The sequence below is a fragment of the Rhea pennata genome, chromosome 4, assembly GCF_028389875.1.
Source record: "Rhea pennata isolate bPtePen1 chromosome 4, bPtePen1.pri, whole genome shotgun sequence".
NCBI classification, from domain to species: domain Eukaryota; kingdom Metazoa; phylum Chordata; class Aves; order Rheiformes; family Rheidae; genus Rhea; species Rhea pennata.
The window spans coordinates 44,222,708-44,246,324 of record NC_084666.1 but is presented as its reverse complement, the minus strand read 5'-3'; the positions used below and the strand labels follow the sequence as shown (position 1 = coordinate 44,246,324).

General features: G+C 36.3%; 1 protein-coding gene across 5 annotated transcripts in view; it reads left to right on the top strand.

Moving 5' to 3' along the window:
- RAPGEF2 (Rap guanine nucleotide exchange factor 2) overlaps positions 1 to 23,617 on the top strand; it is a 192,712-nt gene that overhangs the window by 137,703 nt on the left and 31,392 nt on the right. For 3 of the 5 annotated variants that reach the window (XM_062573810.1, XM_062573809.1, XM_062573813.1), the window contains exons 7-12: positions 5,277 to 5,408; positions 15,780 to 15,957; positions 17,299 to 17,435; positions 17,976 to 18,134; positions 19,868 to 20,020; positions 20,384 to 20,548. In XM_062573810.1, the coding sequence (XP_062429794.1) occupies positions 5,277 to 5,408; positions 15,780 to 15,957; positions 17,299 to 17,435; positions 17,976 to 18,134; positions 19,868 to 20,020; positions 20,384 to 20,548 (924 nt within the window). The remainder of the gene's footprint in view (positions 1 to 5,276; positions 5,409 to 15,779; positions 15,958 to 17,298; positions 17,436 to 17,975; positions 18,135 to 19,867; positions 20,021 to 20,383; positions 20,549 to 23,617) is intronic. The other 2 variants (XM_062573811.1, XM_062573814.1) reach the window with 2 other exon arrangements.

The window sequence follows — 23,617 nt, the reverse complement described above, 5'->3', positions numbered from 1 at the left end:
TAATATGGACTATTCAACTGCAATAATAAAACTAAATTTTATATCTTACTGTCAGTGTGAAAAGAAAATGAGAAAGTCAGAGGTATCATCCTTCATTTTTTTGGCTACTATTGCTTTTCCTTTAATAAAAGATGCAGAATACCAAAAAGCTTGTGTTTTACCTTGTTTAATTAGTTTTCTGGGACTAAGGGTATCTTATATAAAAGACTTAAAGTGGCACTAATATTAAAATGTTTTTGTTCTTTTATTGCTAAAGAGGTACTACCGAATAATCATGGAATGAATGAAGCTGAAGAATTAGTGCTTGCTCATTTCTGATATTTAATTTCAGAAAGAGGAAAAACAATTTGTAAAGTTGATGTTCTGGGTTGTCTGCATGTCTGGCCTGTCTCAGTGGCACTGAATTACCTGTGGGATCATTCACCAGGAATTACTTAATAGAATATTACCCTTCATTCTATTAAATTCCATATTTCAGCTGATGTGCTCAAGTTGCTTTAGGAAAGATTTATAAAATCTGCAAAGTGCTGTACAGTCTTCAGTGGAAGACCTTATTTATGAAGTGTTCAGTGATGTGTCTGCTCTGAGTGGTATATTGGAGCCTTTTAATCAGAATTCCTCTGATACTCTCTTATATTCTTGTGCGCTTTTTTCGTGTTACAGCATTTCTACTTGTTTTCATATATAAAAACAATTTCTTTTTAAAAGCGTGGAGAATTAACCTTATTACTATATATCGGAAGGCTTTCACATCTTGTCTAATAAATATTTTGAAAATGTATTAATTTTTTTTTAAACGCTATATTAGCAACATGAGCCCAATCCTTTCCTGAGTTGAAGTGACATATAATGCAGTGGAGCTTGAGCATTTGACTAAGAGGCTAAGGAAGAGAAGCCCAGCATAAACCCAGCAGCGGCATATATTCAGGGCCTTTTGTTATGCAGAAAGGCGTGCTGTAGAGGAGGAGAAAATCATGATGTTCCTAAAATAGGAGACACATATTCAGAGCAAAGTAATTGTTAGCTTTGCATGCATATGAGTGGTGACTCATTTTGAGGGTGGAAGTAATAAAATGCTGCTTTAAGATAAGAAGATTGAGGATATGTTTAAGATGCTGTACGTTTCAACGTGGAGATAACCTTCTGCCCTTAAGACAGTTTCACATAATTGCTTGTTTTTGTTTGTTTAATTGTTTTCAAGAAGAAAACTCTTGGAGTCCTCAGACTGTTTTTCCTCAGTTGCGTGTGTTTGTATGTGTGTGCATATATGTGTGTGTGTGAATATATACACACATGTACATGACTATACGTATGGAAATGTATATATATATATACACATACAGCATGTGTGTATAAGCTCTTTAGTTTATATACATGCACACTTAAGAAATATGCAAGAGTGTAAAATAATGTTTCGATTTTAGTCAAGTTAAGATTAGAACTTTGGCATTAAACATTTTATTCATATTTTAGATTAAAAAATTAAATTAATTTTTTTTGTTATGTTAAACTTAATGAAACCTCTGCATACAGAGCCTAAATGTTTCTGACTTACAAGTTTTTTCTGAAAATAGCTGTTTAACAGCAGAGTTATCTAGTTCTTTTAATGACTCTTAATTATTTAATAACATGTAATATATTTTGAAAATCTATTCAGTTAAGAATGAGTCATGCATTTATTTTTCTAAATTACCCTGCCTTGTTTTTATTCCATCTGCTAGTTCATTCTGATGCTATGTTCAATAACACAGTTAAGAAACGCAGTTGCTGGCTTCAGCAAATCTGTAGTTTAGTGTTTGGTATTGTCACAGAAAATAAGTGCTTGTTGTGTAAACGTTGCTTTTTCCCTTATTTCTTTGAATGACTCCTTAAAACTAGCCATCAGTTAATGGAAATAGAAAATAAGAAAATAGTGACTTGGTTCTAATGCTGTTTGTGGTGTCTTCAGTACTCTATCACTGATATTATTGAGGCAAACACTATGTTCTTAGATTTTCTTATAATGCCACATGATTTGGAGGACAAAGCTTGCATTATAAATAGACTGTACTCACTTTAAAACATTACAAGAAAACCTTTATTTTTGCTGTGATACTAAATACTAAAGTCAGTACTAAGCTGGAAGGATAGCTGAATACAAATACTGAGTGCTAACACTTTCATGATAAACAAATTATATTTAGCAGCAGAGTAAGTATACCTGTAATGGTGAAGTTAACTACTGTATATTTTTCAAAAGCAGAGATTGATGTTCCCTGCTGTTTTTTGCACTGAAAGCAATAGTATAGTTTCATAGTCCTGTTTTCCAACCTTGTTCTGTTTTCCACTGCGAACAAGAGACTGGATGCGTCTTTTGGGCTGGCTGCTGGCACTGCTCAGGTTGTAGCAAGTCCCTTGAAAGCTGCTTTTCAGGCCTACCCTGCATGCTGTCACCGAACGCTCTGTCCCATGACCTCCAAGAGCGTGGGCAGATCTTTGTCTGGCAGCATGATTGCTGCTTCGCTTTTTTCTTTTCCCCTCTGGGTGTAATAGTAAAAATTTTAAATAGCAGTTAATGACTAAGTGTACTCTTTAAATTGCACTCACAATTTAAACATTTAAGTGATTTATTTTTTTCTTAATGCTTACACAATTTCTCACTTTAATAAATTTGGAGGTAAGGCAAGTGAAATGGAGGCCCTGTTAGGGTATGTGGCATAGAGATGCAGTATTCTGGAAGGATGTAAGCGTGTGCTTTCTGCTTGTGAGTATTCCTATTTGATTAGGATCAAAATGACTAGATAGGTTGCCCTGAGTACAAGGCCTACTTCTGATCTTCTGCTGTCACCACTTGGCAAGTCCATCTATGCAGCGCAGCTTTGGCTTTAGGAACTATTCCAATACCAGTAATCACCAAAAACTTGATTGCTTATAATCTAAGTATTCAGAAGGCTTGCTTTTATTGCATGGCGTTTTATCAGTTATTGTGGACTCTTTTACCTTTTCCTACTGCCTACATTATAACATAAATGAGCAGCCAGCATTTCAGTTAAAACACTTTCTAAGTGGAGCTATGTATTAAACATAACCTGATTTAATTTTTTATCATACTGCCTGGATTTGCTTTGATGTCAGGTTCTTGCGAATTGTTATTGCATCGATGAAATAAATGCAATTGTTACTGACATGTTTGAAAGACATGAAAAAGTAACGTGTTTGGCTGGGCTCAAACTGAGTTGACATGCATTTCCCTCTGGAGTTGCTATTTATTAGTGATCGTTTGAAATAGCTGCTACTTTATAAAATGTAAAACTTTCAAAACATTATATAATCTTTTTTGTGAGTTTTCTTTAGATGTGTGGATCTTACGTGATTTGTGCGTGTATGTTAAAGTAACATGTAGGTTTTCCACTTGGAAATAAACCTGGACGACTTGAATTCTAGAAGGCTGTTGTACTTACAAGAGTAAATGATGTATTTATTGTTGTGCAAGAAAAATAGTGGTGATTCACTTCCCATGCATTCTTCCTGTGGAATGTACATTTATTTGCAGAATGATTTGAATCATGATCAGAAATGAATGTAATGGCCTGAATATCAATAAATAATTTTCAGTTTCATGCTGGTTCAAGTCTGCAGGTGAAAAAGGGAAGCAGCAGAGCCAGTAGATACTGTAACTGATATACTTTCATTTACTGTGTTTTTTCCGTTTAGTATAAAAACAACAGTGGTGAACATAATTAGTTTTTTCTGACTGTATGTATTAGAGCATTGCTTTTGTTAATTGTCCATTTGCTGTTGATCAGCATATGAAGATCAAATCCAGCTCTGGGCTGGCAGAAGCCTCTCAGAGTTGTTAATATCTGCTTCCTGCTTTTCACCCCTCTTTCGGGTAAAATAGTAAGAAGGAATTCTTTAAGCTATAGGCACTTTTGCTGTCACTGATGTAATCATATTGTCCTAAGGAAGAAATCCTTTTCAGGTGTGTTAGAGCAGGAATGGGCAGTCGGTCTGAAAAAGAGCTGGTTTTGCAGCCTGTCTGCTTTCACCACAGCTCCTAAAGCCGAGGTTCTTACGAAGGTGTTCTGTAAACACAGACCTAAGCAAGGCAAAAAGCAGTGCAGGTGCTCAGCATCTTTAGCTGTACGTGTAGGTAGTCGTCTTCTGACACACGTTCTCTCTCGTGACTCACTGATGACTTTTCTCCTGACCTTTTATACTGATCAAACTATTACATCTGAGCGCTGAATGAGTGCTTATTTCCACTTCCATCCAAGGAGCATGCTATTAGTGCCAGGGTAGCATTGCCTACTGACACGGCTGGCTGTACTCTGTGTGTGTGACATTTTTTGTTACAAATGCACCTCAGTAGAGAGCATATATCCTGTGTGACTTGAAACAGCAACAAAAAATCAGTAAGCAAAGTTATTTTCTAATAACTGAAATGTTTATTGCATACCAAAGTTAATATGCTAACATACTTCTATTGACCGGCAATAGGATGAAAGCTTTTTGGGGAGATTAGTGAGAATGGCTGAATTTGCCCCTGAAATGTATTTTAAATATTTCTTCAAACGTTAGCTATTTTCCTTTATGGAAGTTAATTTTCTGCAGTCTGATATTTACGATTCTTAAGAGTTTTCATGGGAGCTGTGTGCATAAAGCAATAGTAAAATCAATACCACAAATTTTGGTGATGACCAAATGTAGCGTCTTGTTTAATTTTTCCGCAACACACATGAGCAAACTTGTTTCAGGATGTGGTTTCTCTTTACAGTTGGGTCAGTTTTCCTAGGCTTTCTCTTTGCCATCATGTTATTTGGCTTGAAGTATGACAGATAGTTCAGTGCCTTGGAATTTGATTGTCTATAAGGTACTTTATGAACTTAAAAGCAAAGGAGTAAGCCAAATACAGAGCAGTGTGGTGTGGGTTTTTTTAGTTTTGTTTGATGTTGAAACTAGCATAAGATTCAGTGTACAGTTTACGTTCATCTAAGCCGCGTAGCAAGATGTTGGAGAGTTCTGGGGTTAGGGCTATTGCATGATTGTGGTTTACCCTCAGCTATGATTTTTTTTTTTTTTTTTTTTTTGCATCTCTTTTTATACTTGCGGCATTTTGCTGACCTCTGAGTGAATTAAAAAACTGTGCAAACTTTTAAGCTGCATTCTCAATCCCCAATGGTTTACTTAATACAGTTGGTGCTGGCAGGGAGTAAAGTGTGATATGAATGATTTAAATTCCTTTTGCTGTGTATCTACCTCAAATTGTAATGATGCTTTTTCTGCTCCATCTATAGCTTCCTGCAGATTTCACAAAGCTGCACCTTACTGACAGTCTCCACCCACAGGTGACCCACGTTTCATCGAGTCACTCGGGATGTAGCATCACTAGTGATTCGGGAAGCAGCAGCCTTTCTGATATCTACCAGGTAAGACTGGAATGGATGCCCTTGGGAGAAGCAAGTGCCAACAGTCTTGACATTAATAGCTGAAGACCCATGCAATTGCATATTGTCAATTTTCATCTGCCCCCCAAAAAATCAATAGATTTCAAAACATTATTTTTGCTTCGGTGGTCATAGTTTGAGGGTTTTATCTACTGCTTGCTGGATCTAATGTTTGAAAATGCAGCATGTGATCTGTAACACAGTGACATGACACGTGTTTCCCTTGTCAAGATCTGTGTTAGAAACTTGGAGGTGTAGGATTTGCACCTTCTTCAGCATTGCACTTCATGAACTCTGTTTGCATTTTGTAGTTTTTGGTATGGAGAGGCAGTGTGGCCTTGAGATAAGGGACTCTGTTCCTGACTTCAGCATTTCACCTCACTTTTCTCTTTGTCTGGTTTGCCATTTGCAAAATGGAAACAGAGGTTTGCTGCTATTTTGAGGAGGCTTTGAGATCTGTTGATGAAAAGTGCCTATGAGATGGACATTATTATCAAAAGCTAGATCAGAATTAAAAAACTATAAAGATCTAGGACCTTGTTATGTGAGGGATTTTTCTTCTTGATACCGTATTTTACAACTAGATGGCTTTAAAAACTGGACCACATTCAGTATTAGGGAGGAAGATCTATGCAGTGAGCAGCCTGTGCGGGCCTGACTTGAGGGGCTAATTTCAATTTCCTCACGTTGTAAAGACTGAGCCTTAGCATTTTGGTAGTGCTGCTTCTCCTGGACAACTGGGAAAGATGGGGGAATTGAACTGGTGAGACGTTTTATAGCTTTATGCAGGATTCTGGGGGCCTTCTTTGTTCTTTGGTTGAAGCAGTTTGAGTTTTGAGAGACTTGCTGTAAAACTGATCCAGAGGGTCTCTAGAGCATTTAGGGGGTGTGTATTTACAATCCAATGATAAATTAGAAAAAAAATAAGACGGAAAGAGAATGAGAAAGTCTAGATTTTCCTCTCGATACTAGAAGCTCCTGCAACTTCAAACTAAAGGATTTATCCTTGTGATAGGGAAATAGAGTAATTTGTTATTCTAAAAAAAAATATATATCAAAAAGAGCTTTAAAAATTTAACATGATCAGTCCTCCATGAAGTACCGTTTACTAGAGGAGGAGTAATGTATGTTTTGGATGCTTTTTAAAATGCTAGAAAGGCAATGTAAGTAAATGTGGTCATTTAAATAATGGGAAAAGTATCATCTATACAAACACATACAGCTTCAGTTGTTGTGAGAATTGATACTGTATGTTCCAGGATGCATGCTGGGTTATTTGGCTGTCCTTTGTGGACTAACTTGAATAATTGCTATGTATAGTTGTAGCATGTAGTCTGCTTTAGGTGAATAAACAAGTAGGCTCTTCTGTGGGAGAAGGTAGGGTAGAAAGTTTCAGTTCAATTTAAGCAGTAGTTGCAATAATGCAAAGGTTTTGTTTTGCAAAAAAAAAAAAAAAAAGTCAAAGTAATCAAACATTTTAAGCATAGTGTATGTCAATCAAGCATATTTGTCAGAATTTCTTCTGAAGAAAAGATTACTTTGAGACAGGGTTTAGGTTTGTACTGTGAAAGTGAATAAGATGTAAAATCAGCTTTGTTATTTAAATATTCTATAGATTTTCATATCTTTCATTCCAAGGATTTTACACTTTAACATAATAACAGGCCCTCTAGGGAGCCAGTTGTAGGTGGTATTTAGATAGATTATAGTCATATAGCTACTTTCTAGACGAGCTGAAGGAAAATTTTCACAAAGAGTTTCAGCAAAACTCTTATAACTCTGAGAAGTCTGGGAAGGAACATTGAGTTTTGGGAGTAAGTGGGGGGTGCTTCTATAGAAACTGCGGAAAAAATATTTCTGTGTATAGTCACATACTTAGTGTAAGATTTCCATAGGAGCTCCAGTTTGCAATAATGAAGTCAACAGGATGGGTGATGTTTCAAGTGAACTACTAATTTTGTGAAGTATGTGCATGGGGAACTGTACATTCTTCTTGTTTTATATTGTACTTTAAAATTATTTTTAAGGCATACTTAAAAATTTTAATTGAGGCACTTTGTCATTTTTAGTGATCTTAAGAAAATTATTATCTAATTTCTTGAATATCTCTGCAGTTAATTCTGTATTAAAGATGTCCTCACACAGATATATTCAGATTTATGTAATTGTACAATATGTCAGAATAATTACTGAAATAATTCCTGTGTGTACAGTTGTCAAGAAATGTGAGCAAGTAATTTGGAATGTAACCCTATGTTTTGTATTAATACTTTAGATATATTTATTAAAAAAATAAAATTGAATTGGTGAGTTCAAGTATGGAAATGATAAACTTAAGGTTCTTAAAAACTTAAATTCTTAGCTTTGCCTTATTGAGTATTGTCATTTTCCATGATTTTTCATATTGTGGCAAATCATAAATTTCTTACCTCAGTTCCAGTCATAGAGGAATGAAATGTAGGCATATTCAGGTTAAGTTAGGTTAAACAAACACCCCCCCACCACCAAACTAAAAAAAAAAAATGCAGAAATTTGAATTCTTTAGAGTCGAGACAAAAATGAAATAAATATAGAAATTCCCTTTTAAACTGAGACATTGTATCAGTCATCCTATCCTAGTTATTTGCCCTTTAAATCTCTCCCAAGTTTTTTTAGAAACAATAAACCAAAATCAAGTCATCTAGCTATTCACTTTTGTACTTTTATTTTAATAGGTCTTAGACAAAACTTAGTATTGTTGTTGTTCTGATTTTTATGTTCTGTACATAATGGCATTTTTTTCTTTTCAATAGAACGGACTTCTGTTCATTATGTCTAGGTAGAAAGGAATGGTTTTGAAAGATTGCCATCTTATCTTTCAACTGAGAAATAAATCTTTTTCTTCTCAAATTATATCATTAGTTAGATCTTTACTGTTGAAATATGAGTTAATGGTATATCATGTTTTGTATTACAGTAAGTTTTATTTCAGTAGCCTTAAGAGCAGCTGTTTGCAGTGAAAATACATTCCTGGCCTTTTTAGATACTTTTCTTTTTCTTTTCTTTTCTTTTTTTCTTTTTTTTTTTTTTTTTTTAATAAATCATGAAGCTGAACCTTCAGATGCTTTTAGCACTGAGCTGAGAATACTTCCTTTTAAATATTAATGGTGTAACTAAATTTGTTTGTCAAACGTTGCACATGAAAGAACTTCTTTTAGGATAAGAATTACTTGTCAAAATGAAATATATTATCTTTTTTCTTCTTTGTTTGTTTGTTTGTTTACCCCACCCAAGCCTGAAAAGACATTTGAGGTGCCTGTCAGCGAGGACTTTTATTTTAGGAAACAAGCCCGTAAAGTGACGAACTCTGTATAAGGCTGGAGAGGAAGGGGATGCTGGGTGTTAATAGGTTGTGCGTGCGTTTCCGTGTGCCCGGAGCGGTAATCCTTTGCTTCTCTCGCGTGCTGGCCTGGCATGGCAAGGCCTTCGCTGCGGTTTCCCGCGCTGCCGCTCACTGCTGCTTCCCCTGCTTAGGAAACGCTCCCTAGCTGCCTGCTGCTCCGTTACCTGATCCAGGTATACAGCCTGTCGCTTGTATTGCCGGACGATGATCCTAATTTGACAGGGGGGAAATTTAAGCTGTGAGCGTGGCTTACTCCTCCTCCGTCTTTTGGGATGGCGTTGTGTCAATTTAGCCCTCTCCTCTGCCAGCCCCTGCTTGCCCCGTGCTGCCGGCAGCCGGCGTGGCTTCCCGCGGGCCCCGTGCCCGCCGCCCGGCTCTCCAGATGGTCCGAGCGCTGCAGGAGAGCGCTGGCAGCCTTCCTGCGACCCTCCCAGGGCACGCGTGTGGCTGGGAGGTCTGCAAGGTGTCCTCTTGTTTTCTTACGAGGCTAATATTGTAACGTGGAGAAGAAATTTCCACCTTCCAGATATTCTCTTTTTGAAAGAACCCAAACCTTTCAGATCAGAGCATTCGTGCAGCCTGCCTCAGAGCAGGTCTTCTACTGCAGGATGCAAAATAAAAAAGATTTTACCTTAAGCATAATTCAGTCTTTTTTTTGACGAGAACAGTTCAGTCTGCAGTGGCAGGCACGGGGCAGCTGGGCAGGGCACTAAGGCACGAGGGCGTCTGAGGTGGCTCACGTAGGTTTTACTGAACTCCCCACGGTTTTAGCTAAGTACTGTGCAGTAGCGGTCATTTATGACTATTTCAAGTAAATCAGCTGTGCACGTGATATCAGTGAACGCTGTTCCAACACTTTGGAAGAGTTGGCAGTAGGTGAGAACAGTGTCCCTGGGGTGTGTTTTCATGATTATTAAATTATTCCATCCGTAGAGAGGAACATCACTAAAACTGACTCCTGAGAAAGATACGGGCTGCCATGCTGTAAATTTTAAATAGATAATGAAAGAATAAATATCAAGGGAGAGCAGTAAAAATTCTAAACTCAATGAGTTTCAGGGTATTTCATAGCCACTTGCATTCTTGTCAGCGAATGTGGAAAATAGATTATTGACTGCCTTACATTTTTATATGATTTGTGTGTATTAGTTATACCTGATTATTTTATGTATTGTAACTAATTATATCTTATCTATATTTTAAAATATTATAATTTGTTATGTGGATTGAATTTTGTAGCAATTTGGTATTGTAACCTTTTATCCAGTGAGTTAGAAGCTAATGTAAAACAAAACTCCTGCCATACTTTCTCACTGTAGAAGAGCTGTATCTAGTGTGCCTATACAATCACAGGGGGAAATCTTTCGAATTAATGGGACTTTTGCACACTCCTTCACTAAAGATATAGCACCAATGTTTGCTGTGTTTTGTATCAGTAGTGACCATTGTATCAATGGCTTACAAGTTAGGATGCTAAAACCCGATATTTTTACCAATCAATATTCTTAATTTCAGTTTCAGTTTAGGTTTTTGGCCCTCCTTCAAGCATGATGATCAAAACATATGTTATTTTTGAGCTGGGCTTTACTGTTTTCTGTTAGCTTCATGGACTTGGAAGGCTGCAGTGATGAACCTATTTTTGGCCTGTGCAATTTAAAGACAAACAAGTGTCTCTTTTTCTTTTCCATTTTTGAGTTTTTCAAAGTCGTCTTCTGTCTCTTGAATATTTGGGTTTTTGTCAGTGTAGGTGGTAATGTTAGTCATAGTGGGAGATTTATTTTTTTTATTTAATTTTTTTTGTTAAAGAGAAGTTTAGGGAACATTTGGAGAAAAAGGTCTAATAAAAGAATTATTTAAAAAATTAAAAAATGAAGATCAGTTAGGAGTTAATGTGGTTAACTTAAGTTTCTTTTCATTTTTCTTTCCTATATTGTCAAAATCAGCCAGAGTCTTTGTTCCCAGACCAGGATAAAAAACAATGAAGTCCCTTAAGACAGAACCAGACTTCTAGGCAGTTCTCCTACTCTTCCTACTTCCTCTTCCATAGTAAAGCATGCATATGAGGAAAATAAATAATTATAATATCTGAAGGAAAAGTTACTTGACTGTAAAGATACAGATCAGTTGGATCAGCTGACATTCCTTTGGCCTCTTCTAAACCTTTGTGTCTCAGCAGATACCCCAAAACCTGGTTGAAGAAGGACATGAGGCAGTAAAGGAGGTGATATTCTTCAGCTGATCTCATTATGTCCATGTTCCTGATGCCTCCTGAAAATGAAAGACCGCTAGAGTTGGGCATAGTTAGTTTCCTTTTTTACCATGCTAAAGGAACCAACAGTCTTCTCTTTCCAGTGTGCCCAGTTTGGCCCAACAGGAGTGATAGTTCTTTTTTTTTTCCTCTTTTTTTTTCCCTAGAATCAATCAAGCAGCCAAAGGCTAACTGAAAATTTATACAAAGCTCCTTTACTTTCCATCTTTTCCTAGTTATTTCACTATGTTTGTTCAATTAGCTGTTACCACTCTAATCTAGAAGTGTTTTTGGTGTTGGAGATGCATAGCAGTTGGAACAACCATTTTTACACTGCTGGGAAATTGGTCTTTCTAAATCCTACTTAAAATTTGACAATTCTCCTTAGTTACTTAATGTGAAATAACTTTTCATATCAGATTTGAAAGTGTCAGTCTTTGTCTCCAGCCTTTCTTGTTAGTGATGTGACAAGTAAAATCTTAGACTGTCACTGTGACGTGATTCCTCTGAAAATTCAGGAAATTTTCATGACATCTTTGCCACTGTGAATAAAAAATCTGCTAAGACAAAAATTTCATTGCGTCTGCCATTCTGATTTTGGAGAGATACTGTTTTCTAGTTTAAGCTCCAACCAGCATTTTTCATGTGTAACCCCTATAGATTTATATATAAATGATGTTAATTATCTCTAATTACCCAAGAAACAAAGGACAACAGGCACCTATGGAAGCACTCATTTCTGTGGTGCATTTGATCCTTGATTAAATGTCCTGGAAATCTATAAGCCTCATGATTGATTCTAGTACAAATTATGTAAGGTGTTCATCTGGTGCTCTGGATTTTCTAAGGCTTGTTAGATACTACTGAAGTTTATTTAAAAAAAAAGCCCCTATCCTAAAGGGAACTAATCAGGTTTTTTCCCTTAAGTCTTACACAAGTGCATGGCAATTACTTCGTAACAGAGGATTCCAAGTATCCCTTGCTCAATCTCCTAACCCATCAGGGAGTACCAGGGTGTAAGAAGGTGGATTGTGGAGAAGCTTAGCGTGTCACAAGAAGACCCTGAACACGTGATGTGCTGTGGAAACTATTGGGTTTAGAGAATTAAGTTATTTGTAGTGTACTTGTAGATAAATTAGTATGTGCTTCTAATCATAGAATCACAGAATTGGTAAGGTTGGAAGGGACCTCTGGAGATCATCTAGTCCAACCTCCCTGCTCAAGCACCTTATTAATAAAGGTGTGTGACAACTATGAACACAACTCTCATTTGCTTGGAATACAACAAATGCCAACGACTTTGAGGCCAAATCATTTTTGAGAATGGAATCTGATGCTTAAATCATAGGGACAGAATCATAGAATCAGTAAGGTTGGAAGGGACCTCTGGAGATCGTCTAGTCCAACCTCCCTGCTCAGCAGGGTCACCTAGAGCATGTTAGACAGGGTGGCAGCCAGGCAGGCCTTGAAGATCTCCAGAGAAGGAGACTCCACCACCTCTCTGGGCAACCTGTGCCAGGGCTCCGTCACTCGCACAGGGAAGAAATTCCCCCTCACGGTCAGGCCGAGCTTCCTGTGCTTCAATTTCTGCCCATTGCCTCTTGTCCTGTCCCATGGGACAACTGAAAAGAGTTTGTCCCTGTCCCCTTGACACCCTCCCTTCAGGTACTTGTAGACATTGATAAGATCCCCCCCCCCCAGCCTTCTCTTCCCCAGGCTAAACAGGCCCCAATGAAGACAGATCCAATTATGCTTAATGATGTAACAAAACTAATGCAAAACTTTTTTGCATATCTAAACTGAGAATGAGACTTTGTAGAATGTTTAATTCTTTCCTGCTGTGAATTTATATCACTGCTATGAAAATGCTACAGTTGCATTCCTTTGCTAACTTTTGGGTAATCAAATTACTACGTTTTCAGAAAACAACTTGTGAAAATGTGTTGTTTTTTTTTTTCTCAAAAGGTAAGGTTTATTTTAAAAGGTATACTGAGTTACACTAACATATATATATATATTTTTTACACTGGATTGTCACATTTAATTCCGAACTGCATTTGTTTAAGCTGTGTTGCTGCTATTGCAATACAAAAATGACACCTACTCAAGATAACTCCTGCATAGTCACAGAATTCTCTAGCATTTAATGAAAGACCATCTCTTTACATGGAAATTTCTAATTTGGTCCTTTCCCTAATTTATAATAGTTGGACAATGAGTGCTTTTACAGTGATGTTTTCTGGTGAGTTTGAAAATACTGAACCATAGTGCAGTGCTACTGAGAAATACAGCATCTGTTTGCTGGAATCAGCTCTATTTATAACTGTATATGAATAAATGCTTCTGCAATTGTAAACTACAGTATGAAAACTATACCTTGAATATTGAATTGTACCTTGAGAGGGCAGTGTAGCAATATAATACTGTTATCTTACCTGGTGTTGCACCTCATGTATGGGTGTAAGATGAGAATAATATTGATGTTTGAGGGTGTTCAGCAGTTCTGTTAGGAACAAGTTTATGCTGTGTATAAAGGGAAGATCTTCACTAGTTATAAAGTCAGTGATTTGGTTAACTATTAAACTGGAAGTAGTTGCTTTATCTTTCTGGTTTCTACCAATGACTTCAGTTGTCAAAAGGATTTAACTGTAAATAGATGTTGTTTTATGATAATGTTTGTAGCCTTTAGTTGCAATTTTAGAAGTATCTTCTAAATGCACAGTTGCATTTAGTTTCAATGTGAGAATATTTTTCAAAATAGCATTAACTTAATAGCACTTCAACTTCTGTCTAGTTTTTTTTAGAACAGTCAGATAACTTGTTTTTTAATAATAATTTTTTGTATGATATGTGGAATTTTCTTGGATTCAAAAGTATCTCATATTTGTTAGCATTGTGGAACTAAATTTAACTCTGCATTCAGCTTACCGTTGTGCTTTTGAGAGATTGGACTGACTTTGGGCGGGTAGGAATGACATTTACAAGTAATAGGAAGATTTTCAAAATTGACTAGTGAATTAGTAACACAGTCACTGGAATTGTCACTGGAAACTTATGATTTTGACAGATTGGTGTCATAAGCTGTATGTCTACTGACTCATCCCCACTCACTTTTCCACCAGTCTCATTTGGTGAATGTTATTTTGTAAGTGTAGTTAGGGCTACTGTTAGAGCTAATGCATCACAGGGAAAATTAGAAACAACAATACCACTAATGAAAGTACTGCCTTCAGTACTATGATTTTTGTGCATATGCCAGTAACATCCATCCTTATTTATTCTGTTTAAGAAATTCTCAGCATCCTTTTTTCTCCTTTAAAAACACAAAGCGAGAATTATTTGGATGTGGTGTAGATGCTGCTATCATTCTTTTTGTGTTAACAAGGCTCTGTTATAAAGCTTGTGTTGTGCTGTGGGACAGCACGGCACCCTGATCCTCTCCAGCCATATGCTGCCATTCATAACCTGGCTATGTGCAATGGTATTAAAGCAACAGATGCCAGCCACAGCTAGAGAGGCTGAGCTGGGGAAGATCGCTCTACGAAAGCGCACATATAATTTTATTCAAGCATTACATTACATTTCAAGCATTACATTACCATCTCTATGTTTGGAGGGTGACTTAGTGTGTGGGGTTCTGCAGAGTAGGGAGTTTGGTGTGTTATCAGTTTGCTTACATGAAATGCAGAAGGATACAACAGACTTTAAAAGATAGATTTGTCCCATACAATGTTTTTAAAGTATATGTGGATACGCTGCTTGCTTCCAGAGTCCCTGAAACAAACCATCCATATAAGGCGTGTGAAACTTGATTTGTCAAGCCATGGCTTAAAACTTTCTCATTAGAGGCTTGCGTTTCCTTAAAAATCATCATAGCTGAGCCTTAGCAGCTGCTGTGGTATTAAATCAGGTTGAGAAAAAGCAGCTTTATCTGCCATGACAGACAAATGTCCGTGGGATTTATTAAATGCCTGGTCTTAAAACTGAATCATTAATATGTATTTACCTTTAGGTGCTATACAAATGTCCTCAAGCATTTTTGTTCATTTTAATGCAATTCCTAGCACATTAAGTTTGGTAGATGTTCTATGTAGTCCACCTATGTTTTTTTTCAGCAGTGACCTCACAGTGTTCTGCATCTGTTAAATCTTATACTATTTGTTAATAAATAAGAGTCATAGCTAACCGCCTTCAGCTTGGGGTAGTGGTGGGGAAGTCCTAAGTTACTTGCTGATTGCAAAATTCTGGTTCTATTTTGATGCTCTGCATAGTCCCTCACACTATGTCTCCTTGAAGTTCATGTATCGCATTTGTAAAGGTCTGAAAATAGAGTGATGCGGAGGGAAAAGAACATATTTTAAATGAACTATTTATTAAAAAAATGACATTCAACTGTTATTCCCACAAATTGTTCCTTAAAATACATCTGCTTTCTCTTCCCCCTAGACCTACTGATTTAAAAGCATATGTTGATTCCTGTGTGCATATGACTAATTCAAACCAATGTTGATCGCTGTTCAGAACATCGTTTGGGGGTTGATTAATGTAGCTAGCTGTTTTAAAAAGAAATTTAAAGAAAAAAGCAATATCAAAAATATTAGATGAATCGAGTGATTATGTTAAGTTGTAACATTCATTTCTGTTTGTTTAAATAGGAAATTGTAGCAGTGAAGAACACGTTTGAATGCTTTAATTTTCTTTAATTGTTTATACATGAATTTAGGCTACAGAAAGTGAGGCTGGTGATATGGATCTCAGTGGGTTGCCAGAGACAGCAGTGGATTCAGAGGATGATGACGATGAAGAAGACATTGAAAGGGCATCAGATCCTTTGATGAGTAGGGATATTGTTAGAGACTGCCTGGAGAAAGACCCAATAGACAGGACAGATGATGACATTGGTAAGTTAATACAAAGTACTCAAATACTCTGAAACTTGCTTTCTTTCACCAGAGAAATGTACTTCTTTAGCTTGAGGTTTTGCTTTAGTCAGAGGCCTTCGTAGTTAGTATATTTAGTGTTTATTCTGTGACCTTATTCATTAAAAAAAAAAGAGTGAGTATATCTGAAGAAGAAATTGAAAATGCCTATGGAATACGTGAAAGTGCTGGCCTGTTAGACCTCAGGATTCAACTTGTAACTGATACCACAAATATCAAGTAAAAATAAAAAGTAAAGATTATGGCTTATTAGAAGTAGTTTTACAAAACCTTGACAAAATCAACATTAATGTCAATTCTGGATGCTTATTAATTTTTTTCTGAATCAGTTGTGATATTGTGTCTGTTTCTACACTAGCACTTACATTGTGTTTAAAAAAACCTAATATTGAAGTCATGAAACCTTTACGTAAGTGTGTATTTACTAAAAGTAATTTGCTATGTATTAATATACAGTCTAATACATTGAAAGCAAAGCAATACAGAACTAAAATTTTAATTCTTACATTTTTTAACCTAATCTGTTTCACTGACTCAATTTTAAAGGTATTTTTCTCTTTTATTAAAATAAAAATAAAAGAGTTTAGGAAGCAGATAGGGTTAAATTGACTATTTTTATTAAGTACAGCTAAATACAAAGTACATCCTGCATTAAGGCCTTATAAGCCCTCAGCAGAACTCTTAAGAAGAACTGAGCTTCGTGTAGCTGCAAATAGTGTAAAAAGTGAAAATATGGGAGTAGTTGATAGTTGAGTGTAAGTGAACTCCAATGTATGTGGAAGGTAAGACACCAGTAGTCACCTGTGCGACAGTAATTACATTCTGTCGGTCTAATCCAGGCGGGATTCTGTGAATGTGCACGTGACTGACAATCATGTGCAGTTTAAGTCTAGACTCTGAAAGTATGGCTTTACCAGTGAATTTGCTTGGTTTTGTAAAATTTTCCTTCTTAATGCCTTACTATGTTTTAAATAAGCCTATCATGGTTTTAATTGAATAATTACAGTGACTGTATGGAGTATTACGATTTTGTTGGCTGTATTCAAAGCTCTTGGCTACATTACAACTCTTCCATTATGCTAACTTTTACTATGCAGGCTGTCTATTGATGATATGACCAGCCAGTCTGTGCCTGCGAAATTCCCAGTAGATACAACAGGCCACTGTACATGATTTATTAGTATACAGAAACGATTGTGCAGCATTTTAACTTAAGTTGCCTCAGGCATCTTTCTGTAGAACTATCTTTGCTGTGCTTTGTTGTTTTGACATGTACAACTCAGTGAGCTTTTTCTCCTTCAGAACAACTGCTGGAATTCATGCATCAGTTGCCTGCTTTTGCCAACATGACAATGTCGGTGAGGAGAGAGCTCTGTGCTGTGATGGTGTTTGCAGTTGTGGAGAGAGCAGGAACTATCGTACTGAATGATGGAGAAGAGGTCGGTAGAACTACTTTTGACTCTCCTATCGTGCAGACATCCTAGATTCCACAGCATTAAGGTCCTCTTTTTTTGGTGCTTAAAAAAAAAAAAAAAAAAAAAAAGTAATGAGCTTGTAGATTAAAGCTCTCATGTTGTGTGTTAGATTAAAACCTTTTGTTTAAACACCTGCACAGCATTCCAAACACCTACAATGAAAGTACAGGAGAGTATGCATACTTTTCATAACATACGCAGAAGTGCTTCCTGCCTGATGGAACTGATTCTGAAAGCTTACTCTAGTGTTTTAAAACCTTCTGTTTATTTTATACTGTTTTACATAATTTTATTTAACTTTTATGTTAAAAGTTTAAAGATTCCAATTTTCTTGAGCTGGAAATGGTTACACATTTGAGGTAAATTAGCTTATAAATATTTTTAATAGCTGATAGGAAATTAACTCTTTTCCTTTGGAATAACTGTGAGGATTGTGTCTGTAGAGTATGATATTAGAATGTTAAATGAATTGGACTTCATGTATCTTGCAACATTTAATTGTAGCTGGATTCCTGGTCAGTCATTTTGAATGGTTCTGTGGAGGTGACGTATCCTGATGGAAGAACAGAAATACTGTGCATGGGAAACAGTTTTGGTGTTTCTCCTACCATGGAGAAGGAATATATGAAAGGAGTGATGAGAACCAAAGTGGATGACTGCCAGGTAGAGTGTTTGACTGTAATATGTGCAAAGTCACATACCCATAGAAGTAATGCTAAATTTGACTGCTAACGGTAAATGGCCAAATACGCTTTTACTTAAAACTGAGTATATACGAAATCTCCAGTGCATAACCCTGCAAATGTCTGGGATATGAGAGTCCTGCTATTTGTACCCACTGTCTGGGAAATTTTATTCCCCTAATCCAGGTAGGGACCTTTTCGGGTAAAGAGGTTTATCTACTCACTTTCTCCAGAAATTGAGGCCCAGCAGCTTGTTGCATATATCTGTTACTTCAAATTTTCCCTTAGGAGGAGCTCAAGATCCATTAGCGTGCTATATGGGCTCTTCTGCAGGTAACAGCCATCCTTCCTTACTGGACTCTGAATCTTGGCGTAATACAAGCTAGACAGTCCTATGGGCTGAAGTATGAAGCGTAGAAAATCTTTTAGTCTCAGCTAGACTGATCTTTCAAGGAAAACTGCTTTACCGTTACTAACACAAATAGTCAGATGTAAAGAACACTTCACATAGCGTGAGACAATAAGCCTAACTTGGATGTGTGATTGCTGCTTGCTGATTTCCACCCAGACAATAATAGCCAAGGAGAATTTAAAAATTTTGCCTGGTCCTGATGGCTAATTAGCTTTCAAAACATGACCTTTGAAATGAGTGAAGATGAGTATTAACTGAATCACCTGGTGTAGTTTGCCTGTCTAATTTCTGATAAGTGCATAAATGGTATCTGTTTGGAAAATGTTTTCGTAGAAATCCAGATTGTAGGAAAACTGTTTCAGCTATTACTAGCTGCTGAAAATATAAAAGTTACATAAATGAAATAGGAAAAATGTAGTCAAAAACATTGTCTCAGTGAAGCTCATGCCTTTGCCCTGAGTACATAATAATTTACAGTCTAGCAGTCTCAACTAGAAATCTAGAAAGCTACAGTCTAGCAAGAAACACATTAAAATTTCTTTTCAGGTAATGATCCAACTTTATATGAGAAGGCAGCTTAATCTTCAGTATTTACCCATAAAAAGAAATAAAGGTATAAAACGTTTAACAAGTTACAGAAGAATATTCATTATGAACGCAATCTAAAAGTTTTGTAAGTTGGAGTGGGTGGTCATAATTATATTTAGATAAGAATATTCTTAGAATCTATAATAAGATATTTATTCTTTCACTTGCACTTTGCTGAGCTGACGATGGCAGAAAATTTATCTTCTGCATTATATTTTAATCTAAGTGATTTGTTTCTGTGTGTCAGCACTTATGTAAATGAATAAATGTTAGTTTTCTTAATGAGTGACTTTATGATCGTTGCTATGAAAAATGGAAAGTATTGGTAATAGCAGTGGGCACAAAAATCAAGAGTAAGGTTTTACCTTTCACCTTTTAAATACCGCATAAAAGCTAAGGTGTTAGGAAAAAATATCAGATAGAATACTGACCTTCCTTTTCAGCAAAGGGTAAGATCAAAGCAACTGAACAAAAATGCCTAGTAATGCTAAATTGCATTGTACTGATGAACGTTGATCTCTTCTGAGTGCGAAATTACAGTGGAATTACTATGCTTGAATATTCATCTGCTTACTATAGTTGAACTGCTGGACAGACAAATATGGCCAACTGTGGCCTGAGAGACTATTTTAGAATAGCAGAGTACTTGCATCGTAAGTCTAAACAGTTTTCCGAAGACTTTCTCTTTTAATACTGGTATGTGATTCTTCCAGTTTGTTTGTATAGCTCAGCAAGATTATTGCCGCATTCTCAATCAAGTGGAAAAGAACATGCAGAAGGTAGAAGAGGAAGGGGAGATTGTGATGGTGAAGGAGCACAGGGAGCTTGATCGCACTGGAACGAGAAAAGGTCACATTGTCATCAAGGTAAAGGCAAAAGATAGAGAGGCTTGCAAAAGTCATGCATGCTCCAAAGATATCTAGACTTGGCAAATAAGGCCCAGGATTAATTAGGATATGTATTCAAAAGTATTAACACTTTAAAGGGTTAATATTTGTAGTTTCTCTGTTTAGAATTACAGACATTGATAATTCATGATTTCTGTATAACTTAATTACAGAAACTTAACTAAATTTCTTATCTCAATAGTTAAGCTATTATGTTTGTTTAGTTCATCAGTCAATAGATGTCCTTATTATTCTTTCTAGTTTAATGTATGATGTTTCAAGACAGCAAATTTTTCATTTAGTTAAAATGTATTTTAATAAAGAAGATTTTCTTTGTTACAGGGAACAGCTGAAAGGTTAACAATGCATCTGGTGGAAGAACACTCTGTGGTAGATCCAACATTTATAGAAGATTTTCTGTTGACCTATCGGACCTTTCTTTCCAGCCCAATGGAAGTGGGCAAGAAATTGTTGGAGTGGTTCAACGACCCCAGCCTCAGGGATAAGGTTACAATCCCCTAAAATATATACTTGTTGTCATTTACGTTGAAATATAAATTAGTGAGAATAAAATAAAAATGTTTACTATGTTTTCAAGAGAATGACTATAGCTGAATAAGATATGAATAATAGTTGGTGACAATTTTTTTAATCAGAATATATGAGTAAAAGTCTTTCTCTTTTTTTAAATGTACTTTATTTCAAGTAGAAATGTGTTCGAGAGTTGTTTTACCTTGTTGTGTTTTTACAACATAAATTAATAGCTTGTAAGTGTACCAAAAGTTTTTTTCAGTAGCATATTTATTTAATAATATTCAATAGAATTCTATTTTACCTTGAAACTAGAGCATATAACCAAGTTCTTTGTTTTCTTTATGCAATACAGATTAACATAACTTGGCAATCAATTTGTGAGAACTTCTTTTTATATAAAAATATTAGAAAATATAGCCATTGTAAAGAATTTACTGAGCCTTTTTATTGTTGAGCCTTATGCAACATTAAAGAAAACAAACACAAAAAGCAATTAAACATCCCTTACTCCAAACAAAATTGCCATGACAGGAGAGTAAGGCCCTGTGCATTCAGTTTTGGCACACTGATAGCGCTGTCTGTTGAGGCTCTACAATGTGATGATTTATTTTCAATCATATATAACTGTCAAATGTAAATCACTAGTAAAAAATCTCTAGGTGGTTTTTGAAGATTTGAAGCTGAATGAATTGCATCAATGAGGTTAAAGAGAAGGTTTATTTTCAACATTTCTTTAAATCTGGATGCCACTTCTAGTAGAAGTGGTAGTAAATATGCCTGGTGGCAAGCACCTTAGATTTAGCAGAGAGGATGAGCTTTGTTTCAGGGAACTGCTAACTGCTGGCCCTTTGAAAATCTGTGCTATAAATACAGTAAAGTTGCAACTAATACTGTCTAGTGTAGACCTGTTCAGAGCTTCAAAGCTATAATCCTGGAGTTCATCATCTTTAGACTTATTTTTCCTCCTTTTTTCCTTCCATGGATATTCCCCTCAGTAACGCCCATGAGCAAGAGCCCCAAGAGCCCCAAAGCATGAGCAAGCGTTGTCTACAGTGAGGCACGTAATGGCTAGTAGCAGGTCTAAAACAGAGCAACTCTTGGTCGTTTCAATAACCAGCCCTTCCTGGCATCAAGTGGCGCTGACAAAAGGGTTGCTTGATTCAAGTGCGAGAAAGGCAAGAGTCAGAAGCAAGTGGGAAACAAGGAGTCTGGAAGATTTGACTGCTTTGTATTGGGGGCCCTTAGTCAGTAAGGAGGGGGAAATAGTTGAGTAAAATTGTTTCTGAGAATGAGTAGTAGTAATCAGCCTGAGACATGTGAGCTCTAACCTTACTTTCAGTTTGCGTTAACACCAGGGTACTCGACTTTACACATTTAATCTTCTTTTAATATTGTTTCTGTTTATGGTATAAGTAATGGCGTTCTTCTGGAAGTCGGTGTTCAACTCTTTTCAATGCAATGTGTGTTGGGTACCGTAGTAAGTCACAACTTTGAAAGCAGCATTGATTTTGAAACTATCACTGCAATAATTTAAAATACATTACATGGAATGGCTTGAAACTTCTCAGATATTTGAAAGAAGTGTGTGAATGGCCTAAATTTAAACAAATCTTTATCTAGATCTCCCAATGTGATCCATATTAATGAAAAACAGCACAGAGGTTAAACCGAAAGGAAGTTTTGTCTTCAATTTTAAAGGTGGAAAAATCCCTAATATACCAGAAATGATACCCCTAGCCTACTTAACTATGTCTAGGAGCTGCAGCACATAGAGTGTGCAGTCATCTGCTCTTAGAAATCGAAGTTGTCTAGGCAGTTCTAAAATAGGTGATTACTTTGGTAATGAATTTCAGCAATTTCAACAATTCGTTTTACTGGATATATAGAAGTCTACCTGGCAACCATATAAACACAATACAGCTCCCATATATCTCCCATGAGGATGCCAGCATTTATTTTAGGTTGCTCTAGCCTTAGATCTTTAGCACAAGAGGCTACAATGGCTTTGGTGTTGGGCAGATGCAATGAACTGGTAGTGATTAGCTTTGTGCAATTAACTTTGCATGGGATTTCATCTTAAACTCCAGTTCTTTGGATGTTTAGCCGCCTTGCCTCTCCTCTGGCCAAACTTGCTTTCCCCACAGAAAAAATGTAGCTGTATTTTTGAGATAACTGAGTTGCACAACTGTTCCTGGTTCAAGAACCTTAAAAAATTTGTATGAATCTCTTTTTCTTTCTGAACATTAAACTTTATTTTGTCAAGACAACTGCTGCTGATTTTCCAGGTCAAATTGCATACTAAGATCAAATTTTATGGTGGAAGCATAAATAAGAAGAAACAAAATGTAGTTTTGTTTTGTAGCCTTACCTTCAATAATAGTAGTTGGTAGTATTCCTTTAGAATTTTTTCTTACCATACTGTAAAATACCACTTAAGAGCCTTTTTAAACTTCATAGTCATAGTTGCTGGGAGGAGTAGGGGTGGAGAGCTAGAAAGGAGGAAGAATAAATGTAAGGGTTTAATCTAAAGATGAGAATTAAGAATGCACATATTCACTCCAAGAGCTCTTTCCTGCTTCTCACAATAGCTCCTCTTTCCTGCCTCTATAAGCATACAATAGTTCTTTTACACAGGAAAATGCCTGAAGAAGTTAGCGGTCGCTTATCTAAAGTTTTGTAAGTTCGAAGAGTCAATATAAAACAATATAGGAAGCTTTTGTGATCGTGTGCTACAAGAATTAAGGGTAGAGGAAACTTTGAAATGTACATGAACATTGTACAACTGTGCAAGCTGCAAGTGGATTTAACTCAGTATTCTTTACCTGCATGCTCCTTTCCCTACTCATAAACAAATAGGATACAGCCAGTGTTAATTTTTGAACTCTTAGTTTTCTTAGTGCAATTTAACTCCTAAGTCATTTCAATACTTCTTTTGTTCTGTCCTCCTGATACATTCTTACGTATCAGTGGCGTGAGCTTTGGACCTGTGATATTTAGATTTCCCGACTGAAAGTTGCATAATCTCTAATAAGTGGTATTTCT